This window comes from Lithobates pipiens, unplaced genomic scaffold (genome assembly GCF_037356315.1).
Source record: "Lithobates pipiens isolate NorthernLeopardFrog02 unplaced genomic scaffold, aLitPip1_a1.2 Scaffold_23, whole genome shotgun sequence".
In the NCBI taxonomy this organism is placed as follows: Eukaryota; Metazoa; Chordata; class Amphibia; order Anura; family Ranidae; genus Lithobates; species Lithobates pipiens.
Genome location: NW_027507785.1, coordinates 188,934,740 through 188,949,917, shown reverse-complemented (window position 1 = coordinate 188,949,917; position 15,178 = coordinate 188,934,740). Strand labels below are relative to the sequence as shown.

Here is a 15,178-nt window from a genome sequence, read left to right as displayed (position 1 = left end):
CAATGCAACACTATTACAGATGTTTTGTGCACTGATATATCAAAAAAGACAGGTCTCAAATCGAGAGAGACCAAACAGTGAGGCTCACTGAAGAGCAAGGCACAAATAAGTATAATTAACTTCTCCTATTCTGACATTTGATAAAAATATAAAATGGTACAACAAGTAACTATGACACGCTTATGGGCAGGGTCAAAGGACCACTGACAACCTCTCAAAATTGTAAAAGTTATCGGCTGAGAAATGGCTACAGTCAAAACCAGCATAGACAAGGGGGACAGGACACAACATGCATACATAGAACATAAGACAAAAATTGTTTATTGCATCGTTTATTGCACTGGCGCAATAAATGTGCGCCAGTGGGTCCTAAATAGGGCAATAGAACTGACCCCAATTTGCCTGGGGGCTCGAGCCAGCTAAGAACCGGAAAAAGTGGGGGACTCAAGTGTAACCACTGATACAGACATGGTAATAACACTATTGAGGGTCTATTAGATGAGGTAGCATACTAGAAATATACTGCAGTGCACTGTATGTTAACATATATTTTGCTTGATAGCATAACCATCCGGTGGATAATGGAATGCAGGTGCAAAAGTCTTCAAAACAAATTGCTAGTATAACCGTGGGAGAACATCACCATAAGCCATGCAGTCTTATTGATGAGCAGTAATAGTTGGTATTAATACAAAGAATTACCGCTCTAAGGTAATGACTTCTCCCAAAACAGCAGTCTCCACAATCCCACAGGGTGCTGGTTCTGTTTGCAACAGGAACTGAAGTAGAAAAGATGTAGCTGGATAGCCGCACTCCAAATTATTCAACTTTATTTAAAAAATGTAATTAAAATCATAGCATCTAGGCTGGTAAACAGACTAACTGCACAGTCGCTGACATGTTTCACATCGAACGCAGTGCTTAGTCGTATGTCAGCGGCTGTACAGTTAGTCTGTTTACCAGCCTAGATGCTATGATTTTAATTACATTTTTGAAATAAAGTTGAATAATTCGGAGTGCGGCTATCCAGCTACATCTTTTCTACTTCAATAGTTGGTATTAGTTACCTCTGGTGATCACGTATAGGGTACAGTATACTCACGGGGTCCAGATATCAATTCATTCCTTACATTCAGTCCTGTACATGATCATGTATAGCGCACTCAGTGTTATGCTGTAATGGTCTGTGAGTGAATATTCTGATTCCGCTAGCTGCCGCTAATTATCGGGACCGATAGGTGTTCCTCCCGTTCAGAGGTATGCAGGCTCACAACCCGGCTGGAGGCTGACGCCGTAGCGCGACGTCCGACCGGAAGTGACGTCATGTTTGTTTTTGTGCACTGACTGGTACAGATGTGATCAGACAGTGACAGATGTTTTTTGCACTGTGACAGATGTTTATGGGAGCATGGTGACAGCTGTTACCTGTAGTAATGACATAAGGAGAGAGATTGGAACTTTGTGTGAAGCAAGCGGCCGAATTGAACAACATGAACAGGGAGTGACTGGTGGGTATAAAATGATAAATAGCCTAATCGCATAGTGTTATAACATGTACATAATAACATAACATGAACCAATTGCATGATTATATGATTTAAATACATATGAATCACATAGTAAGAAGATACCATAGTAACATGAAAGTACATGACATTAACATGATAGAAAGGAAACCACCAGACGCTAAAATCCATGTTCACATAATGTAACGGTCCATGACAACTTGGTATAGGCCAATAAAACCAACATAATGATGTACATATTCTTTGATATCACTCAGCAAGATTTAGCTATCAAACTTTCTGACTCGGAATGGGAAACCATATGTACTTATATACACAAAGGCTCCCTTAATGTAGCGGTTCAAGAAGGCGGATACAAAATTCTCTCCAAATGGTACAGAACCCCTTCTCTGCTTCACAAATTCTAAGATGCCATCTCAAACTTATGCTGGCGCTGTGGCATGGCTGAGGGCACCATGCTCCACATTTGGTGGTCGTGTCCCTCCCTCCAAAATTTCTGGAGGTCGGTCCACGACACCATACTTGCAGTAACATCCCAAAGTAATGACTTCTCCCCAGCCTCCTATCTACTTCACTACACCAAAATCCCCAAAAGACGCTATTTTAAATCCCTCAATATGATTATGATCAATACTGCTCAACACTGCATCCCATGCCATTGGCGTTCCTCTTCAGTACCAACTTTAGCTGAATGGTTCCGCAGATTGAACAATACCGAAACCTTTGAAGAATTAATTAGCATCTCCAATGACACAGTAACCAAATTTTCAGCAACCTGGCATGACTGGCGATGTTTCAAACTTACCGACGCTTACTCTTCACAATCTGGCTAAACGTCTCTCATACACTAGACTATTTCTCTTTCAATTTCCCCCTCCTTCCCCGACTTTGCCACCCCCCCTTCCTACTCCCCCACAACGTATATTAATGCGCTGAATATCCTCCCATTGTAAGGTTCAGATGCTTTAGCATACTCTTCTACCTTGTCGTGTCACCCTTTAGGCTGTTCTTGAACCAACTCAACAACTACCTAAGATTATTGTTATTGTAAGTTACACAATTTTAAATTGGTTAGGTTCTGTCGCCAGCTACAATGTCTTCTCTATGTTCACCTAAGCTTCTACTATTTACTGTGTCATGACTATATTGACGTGATATCTTTTCGATTGCCTGTTTTCTCTTGTATGTTTACATTATCTTAATAAAAATTTTGTGGAAAAAAAAAAGATATCACTCATGGGTTATACAAATAGTGAAGGCATGTATATCGCTCGACGCATTTCATGGGTGATCAACAAATTTTCAGGAGCATAATGTAAATTCAATTAATGTGACTGGCCAAAGAACTCTCTCCTTATGCCAATCCAATAGGGATGGAGGCACTTGACAGTTCATGTCTTGGCCTCATATAAAGTCCCAAACCCTCCTCCTTTTCTTTAACATAATAAAGATGGAAGCATGCGTTTCCTACTACCATATTTACCTCTTCCTTGGTATTGTCCACCAACAGTTTAACTACTATTGTCAACACATTCTATCTCTCTTGTAGTCTCTGGCCCAATGTGTTTTTTTCTTAGACAGGTTCAGGGGAGAGGCCAAGCTTACTTTTACATGTCCATCAATTTGTTACGTTCCTTCCAGCTATCTGTGGGGTTGGGTGTTGGTGCTTTGGCTGGGGATCTCAATCCTGGGAGCTGTGATGCACACTGTAAGCCCTCCCTTGTGACACGGGGGCTCAGGCGGAGGTTCCTTTGTGCATGGACACCAATCCCCCAGCAATGAGCGTATGATGTCAACCCTGGCGCCATTGCATTTATGTTGTGTATTCATCTAGGCAGGTTTATTGAGGTTATTGTGGCGCCAACTGCCGAGTGTCTAGCTCTGCTCAGGTGGGGGTGCCATCCCTCTAATTAGCTGTCCCCTTGACGTTGGTGGTTACCCAGTGGCTACATTGGAGTATGTATACTCCTCCTAGCTGGATTAGACTTCTCCTGTCGAGCATGATGTCAGTGGCCATCATGCACTAGCTAGACTACATGGGAGGACATAGGATACCTAGGTAACTTTGTGGTTGATATATTTTGGTCTGTTCTCTACACTAATTTGGTGGCTTGTCTGCAACTTTTCTTCAAATACTCTTCCCAATTGGGCCACACTGTCACATTCTATTCTTATCTCTCATATCTATCAATTCACCCATTTTTACAACACTTACCTATGTCAGTAATAGTACACATTTGCACTTATGGATTACTATGTGATCTTCTTACTTTTAATCACATACAAATCTTATAATTAATTTTTAGTCAATTGCTTTCATTATTGTTACACTTTAGGTCATATGGGGTACTGCTCCCCAGAAATGTCTGTTCCTTGCTGGCTTTCCACCATTTGCCCTTGGGGTTTACTGCCTCAGCTCCCGGGACTGATGATGCCTCCCCCAGTCGGTCTCAGCCCATGGCGCTGTCATCTACATTCAGAGTTTATCTGTAAGTTACCTATGGGTGATTCATGGCTATCACCCTAATTATTTATATACATTTTTCTCCCACTTGCCCCCACCCCCCCCCCCCCCCCGTTTGGCCAATCACATTAATTACATTTACATTATGTTTATAGATTTCTTGCAGATTTCTTGCATCTGCTCCTGAAGATTGGGGGTTACGAATGAAGCGCATCCAGCTATATAGATGACTTCACTATTTTTATAACCCAAGAGTAATATCAAACAATATGTACATTATGTTGGTTTTATTGGCCTATACCAATTTTCTGGTGGTTTCCTTTCTATCATGTTAATGTCATCTACTTTCATGTTATCATGTTACAATTATCTTCTTACCATGTAATTCATATATAATTAAATCATATAATCATGCAATTGGTTCATGTTATGTTATTATGTACATGTTATAACACTATGCAAGGCCATTTATCATTTTATACCCACCAGTCACTCCCTGTTCATGTTGTTCAATTCAGCCGCTTTCTTCACACAAGTCCCAATCTCTCTCCTTATGTCAATCCAATAAGGATGGAGGCACTTGACAGTTCATGTCTTGGCCTCATATAAAGTCCCAAACCATCAGTTTTTCCTTAATACATCTCCTGTAGTAGGTCTGCAGTTTGACCATCTCTAGTATCATGTCTGCAGTCTCTGGCTATCTCTAATATCATGTCTGCATTCTCTGACCCTCTCTTGTAGTATTAAAACAAAACAGAAAAAGCCCCTCAAGGCAAAAAAGCCCCAGGACTTTCAGGGACGTAGCAGAGCTGTCACTGAGGTGAGCACATATACTATGCTATAGTAAAAAAATACTTATACAATGTATAACCTCATGTAAGGATTTTAACTAAAAAATAACTAATAAATAATAAGTACCTTCATCCAAGTTTATATAAAGAGAAAAAGGGAAAAGGGGGAGCCTCTAGTTTAGGTATATGGCTTGACATATGGCCATTCATTGTCCAACCTGGTGAGCAATTTGATTATTTTTTATATATAACTTGCTGCATTATATTTGTTTATCATTTTTTAATGTAATGCATTTGACTTGTGCTTTACTCAATTATTTATCTTCTAGATTATTCCCCCTGAAGAAGCGGTAACTACACCACAAAACTAGGAAAAGTCAATTTCAAGATTTACGGAGTATTTGTTTTTTGAAAAAAATATGTTTTAATATACCTTGTATGTAATTTTTTATATGTAATAAATAATTTGTATATTATATATTTTTATATATATTATATATATTATAAATACTTACAGTATATTGCCTGTTATTACTACACAGACAGTCCATCATCATTTTTGAGCCTGGGAATAGATATATGGTCCGGTCCAGCAACTATCCTATTTTCCCACCCTCACCCCTTTTTCCTTATTATACAAATAGTTTAAAAACAAAACATGATTTGAGAATCTAGTAAGTATACAAACATATTTGACACAGTAGCTCAGTATTGCAACTTTGAAGCTTGTCGTGAGGCTAGTATACTTCATACTGTACATATATTCCAATGCGTTTCACAGAATATTTCTGCTTTTTCAGGGAATCTTTTGATATGCGTATAGAAAATTGTCAGATTCCAAAGAGGATGTTCTAATACACTCAATTTTATAATTTATCATAATGCATTGAGTTATAACACAAATAGAAAAGTCAAGAATTAATAGACAAGTTATACATGTGGATCTCCAAATATGTGAGAATAAAAGGATTATAAAGCAATCGCTCCCCCCCCCCCCCCCCCCGGTCAAAACCAGGGCAAAGTTGGATGAACACTGGACTGCATACCAGATGGAATAAGCAATTTTCTAGACGCATATCAAAAGATTCCCTGAAGAAGCAGAAATATGTGAAATGTGTTGGAATACATGGACAATTTGAAGTGAACACTAGCCTTATGAAAAACGTCAAAGTTGTAATGTCCAGATGTCAGGAGTAAATGACGCAGAATTTAGGGTCAGTAGTAAGAGACATGGGGTTTAGAGGTTAGGAGTAGGAGACCATCTGCCCAACAGTACAGCTATACAGAATTCCTCTGCACAGCTTACGACCAACCCCTGGACTTATGGTGGTTCCTGTTGTCCTCAGCATAAGCTCTTGTCTTATTTTCCCTAGATCCAGTAGTTGGGGGCTAGCAAGAATGGCCAATAACAGTCTTCCTACCCCTGTAAACAAGGACCTGCCCCTGAACATTTGATCGGCACGCAATCTCCTCCCCAGCACAAGCTCTGTGACTGCGAGTGACAATTGCACCTTTAGCAAAGACAGAATGGAAGGGTTTTTCCCCATATAATGCAAACTGTGAGGGCACACTGGGACCCCCTTCCCCTCAGGGTCTATGTGCACTGCACACATTACACCCATGGAGGATACACCACTGACCAGGAGACATATTTGATCTTAGGAACACTGCCACCTGGAGGTTTAAATGAAGAGGTGGAACTTCGTACCAATAGGCAGGGTTGCAAGTTAGTATAAGGCTAAATTACTACTATTGGTTAGGTTTTTATTAATTAAATGATGCATTTTATTACTATTTGGCTTGAGTCAGTATCTTTCTGTAACTCATCTTATCATCGGTTCTATCCAAACATTATATGCAAGTAAAGGCTCAATAATTCTGGGAAATATAAAGGAAAACCTCTAAGCAAACAAAAGCAAAACATAGACTACAACAGTACTATGTTTAAATGACATGAATGTATGTATGGATTTACATCGGAGTACAAATAATAAGGAATTATTATTAACCACTTCAATACCAGGCACTTAAATACCTTCCTGCCCAGGCCAATTTTGAGCTTTCAGTGCTGTCGCACTTTGAATGACAATTGCGCGGTCATGCTACGCTGTACCCAAATTACATTTTTATCATTTTTTCCCCCCACAAATAGAGCTTTCTTTTGGTGATATTTGATCACCTCTACGGTTTTTATTTTTTGCTAAACAAATAAAAAAATACCTAAAATTTTGAAAAAAAATAGTTTTTTTTGTTTGTTTCAAAACTTTGTAAATAAGTAAGTTTTCTCCTTCACTTATGGGCACTGATGGGGCTACACTGATGGGCACTGATGAGGCGGCACTGATGGGCACCAATGAGGTGGCACCAATGAAGTGGCACTGATGAGGTGGCATTGATGGACACTGATATGTGGCACTGATGGGTGGCACTGATGGGCGACACGGATGGGCACTGATAGGTGGCACAAATTGGCACAGATAGCTGGCATAGATTGGCGTGGATGGGCATGGATAGGCAGCACAGATGGGAATGGATAGGCCGCACAGATGGGCATGGATGGGCACTGATAGGTGGCAGGGATGGGCACTGATAGGTGGCACTGATAGGTGGCACGGATGGGCACTGATAGGCGGCATTGTATTACATTATACCATACTAATGGATGCCAATCACTGCCAAACAATAATGCATGCCAATCAGTGATGCCCATTGTGGGCACTAATTGCCATCCATTATGGGCACTGATTGACATCCATTGTGGGCAATGACTGGTATCCCTGGTGGTCTAGGGAGGATTACCTTGGGCTGGGCATCCCTGGTGGTCTGGTGGCGTCCCTGGCGGTCCAGTGTGGGCATCCTCGGGGGGGGGGGGGGCTACGCTGATAATCGATCAGCACAGACCCCCCCTGTCAGAGGAGCAGCTGATCGTCTCTCCTCTACTCGCGTCTGACAGATGTACCCCTACCCATTTATCTGTGAAAAAAAGTAAAAAAACAAAAAAACACAACACACAAGGGTTAAAATAGTTTATTGCACAGCTCTTCTCGCCGGACTCCTCCGCTATCTTCTGCTCTTTTGCTAGCTCTTTCACTAGCGGAGGAGCCCAGCTTTTTTCTTCGCCACCGCCCTCGACCTCAGGGGTCTTGTCTCCCCCTTCGGTTCTTCTTGCCGGGCCACCGCGCCTTCTTCTAGCTCTTTTACAAGCGGTGGCCCGGTCTTCTGTCGCCGCTGTCGTCGTCTTCTGTTCTTCTCCTCTTCTGGAGATGTTGCCTCGTCGCTGCCTCCGGTCACAATGGCAGGGACGCGTACGTGTGTATGTGGCATTAGCGTAAGATGGGGCACAATATGTGGAGGAAGTGTGACCCATCAAGGCCAAAGAAGTTGTGGTTTAAGAATTTAAGAGATTCCACTACAAATCCACTGTACTGCCAATCATGGCATGTAAGCTGAGATAAAACTTTCTGAATACAGGAAATACCTTGATCGTGTGGCATGGAGCTATATAAAGCTTCTACATCTATAGCTACCAAAAGTGATGATGGGGAGACCATAGTACCTTCAAGTATCTGTAACAAGTGGATGGTGTCTTGCAAGTAAGAGGGAAGGCTGACCACGTGTGATCAGATATTCATCCACTAGATGACTTTGATTCTCGGTTAGAGATCCATTACCTGAGATTATAGGTTTCAGAGGTGAGCATATGGCATTTTTGTGCAATTTGGGTAATGAGTAGAAAGTAGGGATGCGGGGAAAGGGGGAATTTTTTTTTTTTTTTTAAGCTTTCAGACATATGCCTCTGCCTCTCTCCCCTTTTGCCTTGCGGTTGGTGGTGTATCCATTTGCAGGTGTTTGGTCCACCGGGTGCACAGAGGCCATCGTTACATGAGAGTGGCCTTTTATGTTTGTCCTATCCTTCCCATACAGCTATGATCCTACATACCTGGATTGTTTGCTGTATTGCCCCGCAGCCAGGCTTGTCCGGTCCTATTGGTTGATTGGCATCAACATCGCCCCGATGGGTGGAGCACCCATCTTGCTCCTCTTCACCCATAGCGAGGCTGAATAACAACCAAGCCTAGCTATGGACATGGTATGTAAATATTTATATTTAGCCTGCAGGTTCTCTTCTAAGGCCTCATGCACACGAGACGCAGATGAAACCTCTGTTAAAAAAAAGCTGAAACGCGCGTTTCTAAACGCGCGTTTTGCCGCGTTTGCATGTCGCGTTTAGACGTGTTTAGACGCGTTTAGACGCGTTTGCGTTTAGACGCGTTTATAAAGATAACATCATGTAGACCCTCCCCAAGCTCTCAAAGCATTTTTTTTAACTATTTCTGCTATTTTGATCAGAGTGAGCAGCCGCAGCATAGAGAGCAGTTGTACACTTGCATTTGCCGTGTCACTTGCCACGGCACCTGCCACAAGTTGTGGATTGTCCACTTGCCACGTCACTTGCCACAAGTTGGGGATTGTCCACTTGCCACATCACCTGCCACGTCACCTGCCACAAATTGTGGATTGTCCACTTGCCACGTCACTTGCCACATCACCTGCCACGTCACTTGCCACGAGATGTGGATTGTCCACTTTCCACGTCATCTGCCATGCCACCTGCCACAAGCTGTGGATTGTCCACTTGCCACGTCACCAGCCACATCACCTGCCACAAGTTGTGGATTGTCTACTTGCCGCGTCACTTGCCACATCACCTGCCACGTCACTTGCCACGTCACCTGCCACAAGTTGTGGATTGTTCACTTGCCACGTCACCTGCCACGTCACCTGCCACAAGTTGTGGATTGTCCACTTGCCACGTCACTTGCCACAAGCTGTGGATTGTCCACTTGCCACATCACTTGCCACGTCACCTGCCACGTCACTAGCCACGTCACCTGCCACAAGTTTTGGATTGTCCACTTGCCACGTCACTTGCCACGTCAGCTGCCACGTCACTTGCCACGAGATGTGGATTGTCCACTTTCCACGTCATCTGCCATGCCACCTGCCACAAGCTGTGGATTGTCCACTTGACACGTCACCAGCCACATCACCTGCCACAAGTTGTGGATTGTCCACTTGCCACGTGACTTGCCACATCACCTGCCACGTCACTTGCCACATCACCTGCCACAAGTTGTGGATTGTCTACTTGCCGCGTCACTTGCCACTTCACCTGCCACGTCACTTGCCACGTCACCTGCCACAAGTTGTGGATTGTTCACTTGCCACGTCACCTGCCACGTCACCTGCCACAAGTTGTGGATTGTCCACTTGCCACGTCACTTGCCACAAGCTGTGGATTGTCCACTTGCCACATCACTTGCCACGTCACCTGCCACGTCACTTGCCACGTCACCTGCCACAAGTTTTGGATTGTCCACTTGCCACGTCAGCTGCCACGTCACTTGCCACATCACCTGCCACGTCACCTGCCACAAGTTGTGGATTGTCCACTTGCCACGTCACTTGCCACATCACCTGCCACGTCACTTGCCACGAGATGTGGATTGTCCACTTGCCATGTCACTTGCCACGTCACCTGCCACGTCACTTGCCACGTCAGCTGCCACGTCACTTGCCACAAGATGTGGATTGTCCACTTGTCACATCACCTGCCACATCACTTGCCACATCACCTGCCACAAGTTGTGGATTGTCCACTTGCCACGTCACTTGCCACATCACCTGCCACGTCACTTGCCACAAGATGTGGATTGTCCACTTTCCACGTCACCTGCCATGCCATCTGCCACAAGTTGTGGATTGTCCACTTACCACGTCACCAGCCACATCACCTGCCACAAGTTGTGGATTGTCCACTTGCCACACCACTTTCCACATCACCTGCCACGTCACCTGCCACAAGATGTGGATTGTCCACTTGCTACGTCACCAGCCACATCACCTGCCACAAGTTGTGGATTGTCCACTTGCCACGTCCCTTGCCACGTCCCCTGCCACGTCACCTGCCACAAGTGGATTGTCCACTTGCCACATCACTTGCCACATCACCTGCCACAAGTTGTGGATTGTCCACTTGCCACGTCACCTGACACAAGTTGTGGATTGTCCACTCGCCACGTCACTTGCCACATCCCCTGCCACAAGTGGATTGTCCACTTGCCACATCACTTGCCCCATCACCTGCCACAAGTTGTGGATTGTCCACTTGCCACGTCACCTGACACAAGTTGTGGATTGTCCACTCCCCACGTCACTTGCCACATCACCTGCCACAAGTGGATTGTCCACTTGCCACGTCACTTGCCACGTCCCCTGCCACAAGTGGATTGTCCACTTGCCACGTCACTTGCCACGTCACCTGCCACAAGTTATGGATTGTCCACTTGCCACGTCACATGCCAGTCACCTGCCACAAGTTGTTGATTTTCCACTTGCCACGTCACCTGCCAAGTCACTTGCCGCGTCACCTGCCAGGTCACTTGCCACGTCACCTGCCACAAGTTGTCTATTGTCCACTTTCCACGTCACTTGCCACTTCACCTGCCACGTCACTTGCCACAAGTTGTGGATTGTCCACTTGCCACATCACTTGCCACAAGTTGTGGATTGTCCACTTGCCACGTCACTTGCTACAAGTTGTGGATTGTCCACTTGCAATTGCAATTGTTTAAAATATTTTTCTAATGGTTTTTCATCATTTGCAATCATTTTTGAGATTTTTAATGTAAAAAAAAAGGTCACCTTTAAAAACGCATATAAACGCAAACGCGGCTAAACGCGGTAGCGGCGTTTTGCCGCGTTTTACCGCGTTTTGCCGCGTTTTGCGTCTGAAACGCAGAAATTTTTGTTTCTGAACGCATTTTTTTGCTTCTGGAAAAATGAGATTAAACGCAACTGCATATAAACAGAAAAAAACGAGACTGTGTGCATGGACACATAGGATAACATTGAATGAGTTCAGGTGCAGTTGAAAAAACTGTCCAACTGCATCTGAACGCGCGTTTAACTGCGTCTCGTGTGCATGAGGCCTAAAAGGTCCAAGACTTCTATATAGAAGCACCTTTCTTGTATCCAGGGAAAATTCGATCAGCTCACTATCCATAGATGCCCTTGATTTAGATTCTGGCCAGAGGATGTAAGAAATGTTATACTGTAATATATATATATATATATATATATATATATATATATATAATGCACCTTTTGTAGTGTCAGACAAACATGACTATACTTTTTTCTATCGCTTTGAAATATATTTAGTAAATAAACCTATATTTCTATTCACCTCCTAGCTTTCTCCACCATGGCCATTTGAGAGATTGGCTGGCCCAGCGCTGTGCACTTTTATGGGATCTCAATGGCCCAGGGCCAGGATGGGATTTTATGGTCTGGCTTCCAGGCAAATGGTTAATTGAAAGCATTGGCATAATCCCTCCTGTTTTTATTGCTAGTGGCATTTGCATTACCCACATGCTTTTGTACAGGCTTAAATGGTCAGTATGTTACTATTCATGTTCATTCATTCATGCATCAATTGCAATTTAGCTATTATGTGATATATACTCTTTTCTTTGAATTTGTAATTACACAGTATCTGTACTTATATTGCAAACAGCAATTTATGCCACCTTATGACACCTCTGAAGAAGAGTCCTCAAAACGCCTCATGTGTCATTTCCTGATACTGTATTACCTATATTCATTATGCCGCAACACTTTACTTTGTTGAATGTTTAAATGTTTTTTTTACTCTTTTTGTACAAATAAATATTACTGTTTATATTACTTGATGATTTTTGGATAGTGCCTCTATAGTCCCAATCCCAAGGGGCAATTTCTTTTCTCAAGGACACTTACCCATTATACACTTAGTGCAAGGATTTTAATTATCAGTGAATAGCATTTATCATTTACAAATTAAACTGGAATGCTACACCATGCCAGATCACTCTTGTTTTTTTCAAAATTTCACTGAAGACTTGCATAGCTTAGACTTTGCAATACATCATTTATAGGCTATATGAATCAGTAAAGTACAAGTAGGCATTAAAGGTCTTATGCTGTCCAAGGCAAAATTCAAAAATTATTAGGTCATACAGTTATTTAAACTGGAACAAAAAGCACCTACTTCTGCATTCTGGTAGCTCTGTCCAAACTGAGTTCTCGCAGGTGATATAATTTGCATTTTGTCCCATCGTATAGCCATTAGAACACTCATAAATAACTCTTTCACCCGACAAATATGTGGCCTTCTTTTGTTCTTTGAGTACTCCATTAGAAATTGTTGGTGGCTGTCTACATGAGGAATCTAAAAGTGGCACATAAAACATACTCATATGTAACATAACTCAGCCATAATTAGACAGGAAAAAAAGCCCAAAACTTTTCATAGTGTATTGCAATCTCGATTCTTCATTCAATTTCTATAGCTCTTATAGTCATGATTGCCCACTGCAGCACAGACATCCAAGGAAATGAAGATGTAACACTGCCTGGCACAGTATACCAGATAATACATGAGAGAGATGTTTTTTCTTTTAAACATAAACCTTAGGTAAATACCCAACACAACTATGCCTTTTCACAATTTATAAGGGAAACCTTTCCAAACCCAAAAAAGTTAAACATATGGAGTAAAAAGTATCTGTGTGAGTGGTGGAGTTGTGTTTTGATGCATCCTTTGATTACCTCATTCTATCAATCATCTCTACAATACTCTGCCAGAATCACGTTTACAACATCATATGTTATAATTGACAAGTAAATAACTGTGTTTTGCTAATAGAACATTGCTAAACAACCTTTACTAGACCTGTGGCCAAATAACTTAAGACCCATCTCTTTACTCCCTTTTGCCTTCAAACTCCTTGAACGTTTAGTCTACAACCGACTGAGCAACCACCTCATTGAAAATAACCTTCTCGATCCTTTTCAGTCTGGATTTCGTCCACAGCACTCCACAGAAACTGCCCTCCTAAAAATCACTAACGACTTACTAACAGCCAAAAGCAACGGTCATTATTCCATACTCTTACTCTTGGACCTTTCTGCTACCTTTGATACAGTTGACCACCCCCTCCTCCTCAAAAAACTCAATTTGCTTGGTCTCCATGGCTGCACTCTCCGTTGGTTTGAATCTTACCTATCTCATCGCACCTTCAGTGTCACTTACAACTCCACTTCCTCTTCTCCAACTCCCCTTTCCGTTGGGGTCCCCCAAGGTTCTGTCCTTGGACCTCTACTATTCTTGATCTACACGTCCTCCCTGGGTCAGCTGATAGCCTCCCACGGCTTTCACTACCATTTATATGCTGATGACACCCAAATCTATATCTCTACCCCTCAGCTCACCCCATCAATCTCCTCACGCATCGCTGATCTACTAACAGACATATCAGCCTGGATGTCACATCACTTCCTCAAACTTAATCTATCTAAAACCGATGGATGCCAGCCTTGGCCACAAGGTTTTTCAGTGGAGAGATCGGGAGCCTGGTCCCTAACCAGGCCTCCCCAAGGAAATAGGGCAAGTGGACTATCTCCGTACAGTATAAAGTATACAAGTGTAAATATGTACACAGTTATAAGAAAAGTACAAACATGTATTGACACATAGATATTAACACTTAGCAGAAGAATCAGTTACAAATTAAAAACATTGGTAACAATCCATCGATATCACCAAGATAATGTTATAATGTTCCCCAAATAGGGAAGATCACAGTGGGATAGTTGATCACCGATAACGTCTCAACTAGTTTTGCAGACTAATGCCAAGATAATGTAATGTAATGCTACATCCCTTCTCCCCCTCCCCTCCCCCCCCCCCGTTGTTGTTGTGTTTAATTGTGTTGGGTCATGGCATGTAGACAAAAGATCTGGACTGGAGACACATTCCAGCAGGGGATGTGTAAGGAGGGGCTGCCTGCTTATCATAATCTCTTTATGTGTTTCAACTGTACTTGTTTGAATATACAAGTGTTGAGTTTCCATTGGTTCTTCATTGTCCCCTACCTCCTCTGTTTGAAACTTAATAAACAGATTTATTGCTCTGCATGTTTAACCCTCAACACCTGTGTGGCTTGTCTCGTGATTGAGGGGTTAAGGGCTGGTTATGGCAAATCTGCAGGCTTCGGTGTGTTTGGAGGACAGGAGACACATGTCTGGCGGAGATGCTCAGCAGGAGTATCCAAGATCCGTCACAGTGGTGGCAGCAGTGGGACGTCTCCTGCAGTCCAGGACATCCAAATCACCACTGGGATTCAAGATCCGGGCAGCCACCGAGGAGCAATACAGGGACCAGCCAACATGAGAGCAGAGTCCGAGAGGAAGCTGCAAGGCATCGGGAAGCAACATCGGAGACCAGCGACAGAGCACACCGTGCGCCGGCAACTCTGGCAAGAGACGCTAAGCCACGTGGGGCACCATCAGGG

The 15,178-nt window shown here is 43.2% G+C and overlaps 1 protein-coding gene across 2 annotated transcripts in view; it reads right to left on the bottom strand.

The window, feature by feature from the left end:
* LOC143928074 (complement factor H-like) overlaps positions 1 to 15,178 on the bottom strand; it is a 1,075,600-nt gene that overhangs the window by 289,927 nt on the left and 770,495 nt on the right. For both annotated transcript variants that reach the window (XM_077452686.1, XM_077452684.1), the window contains exon 16: positions 12,874 to 13,053. In XM_077452686.1, coding sequence (XP_077308812.1) covers positions 12,874 to 13,053 — 180 coding nt within the window. The remainder of the gene's footprint in view (positions 1 to 12,873; positions 13,054 to 15,178) is intronic.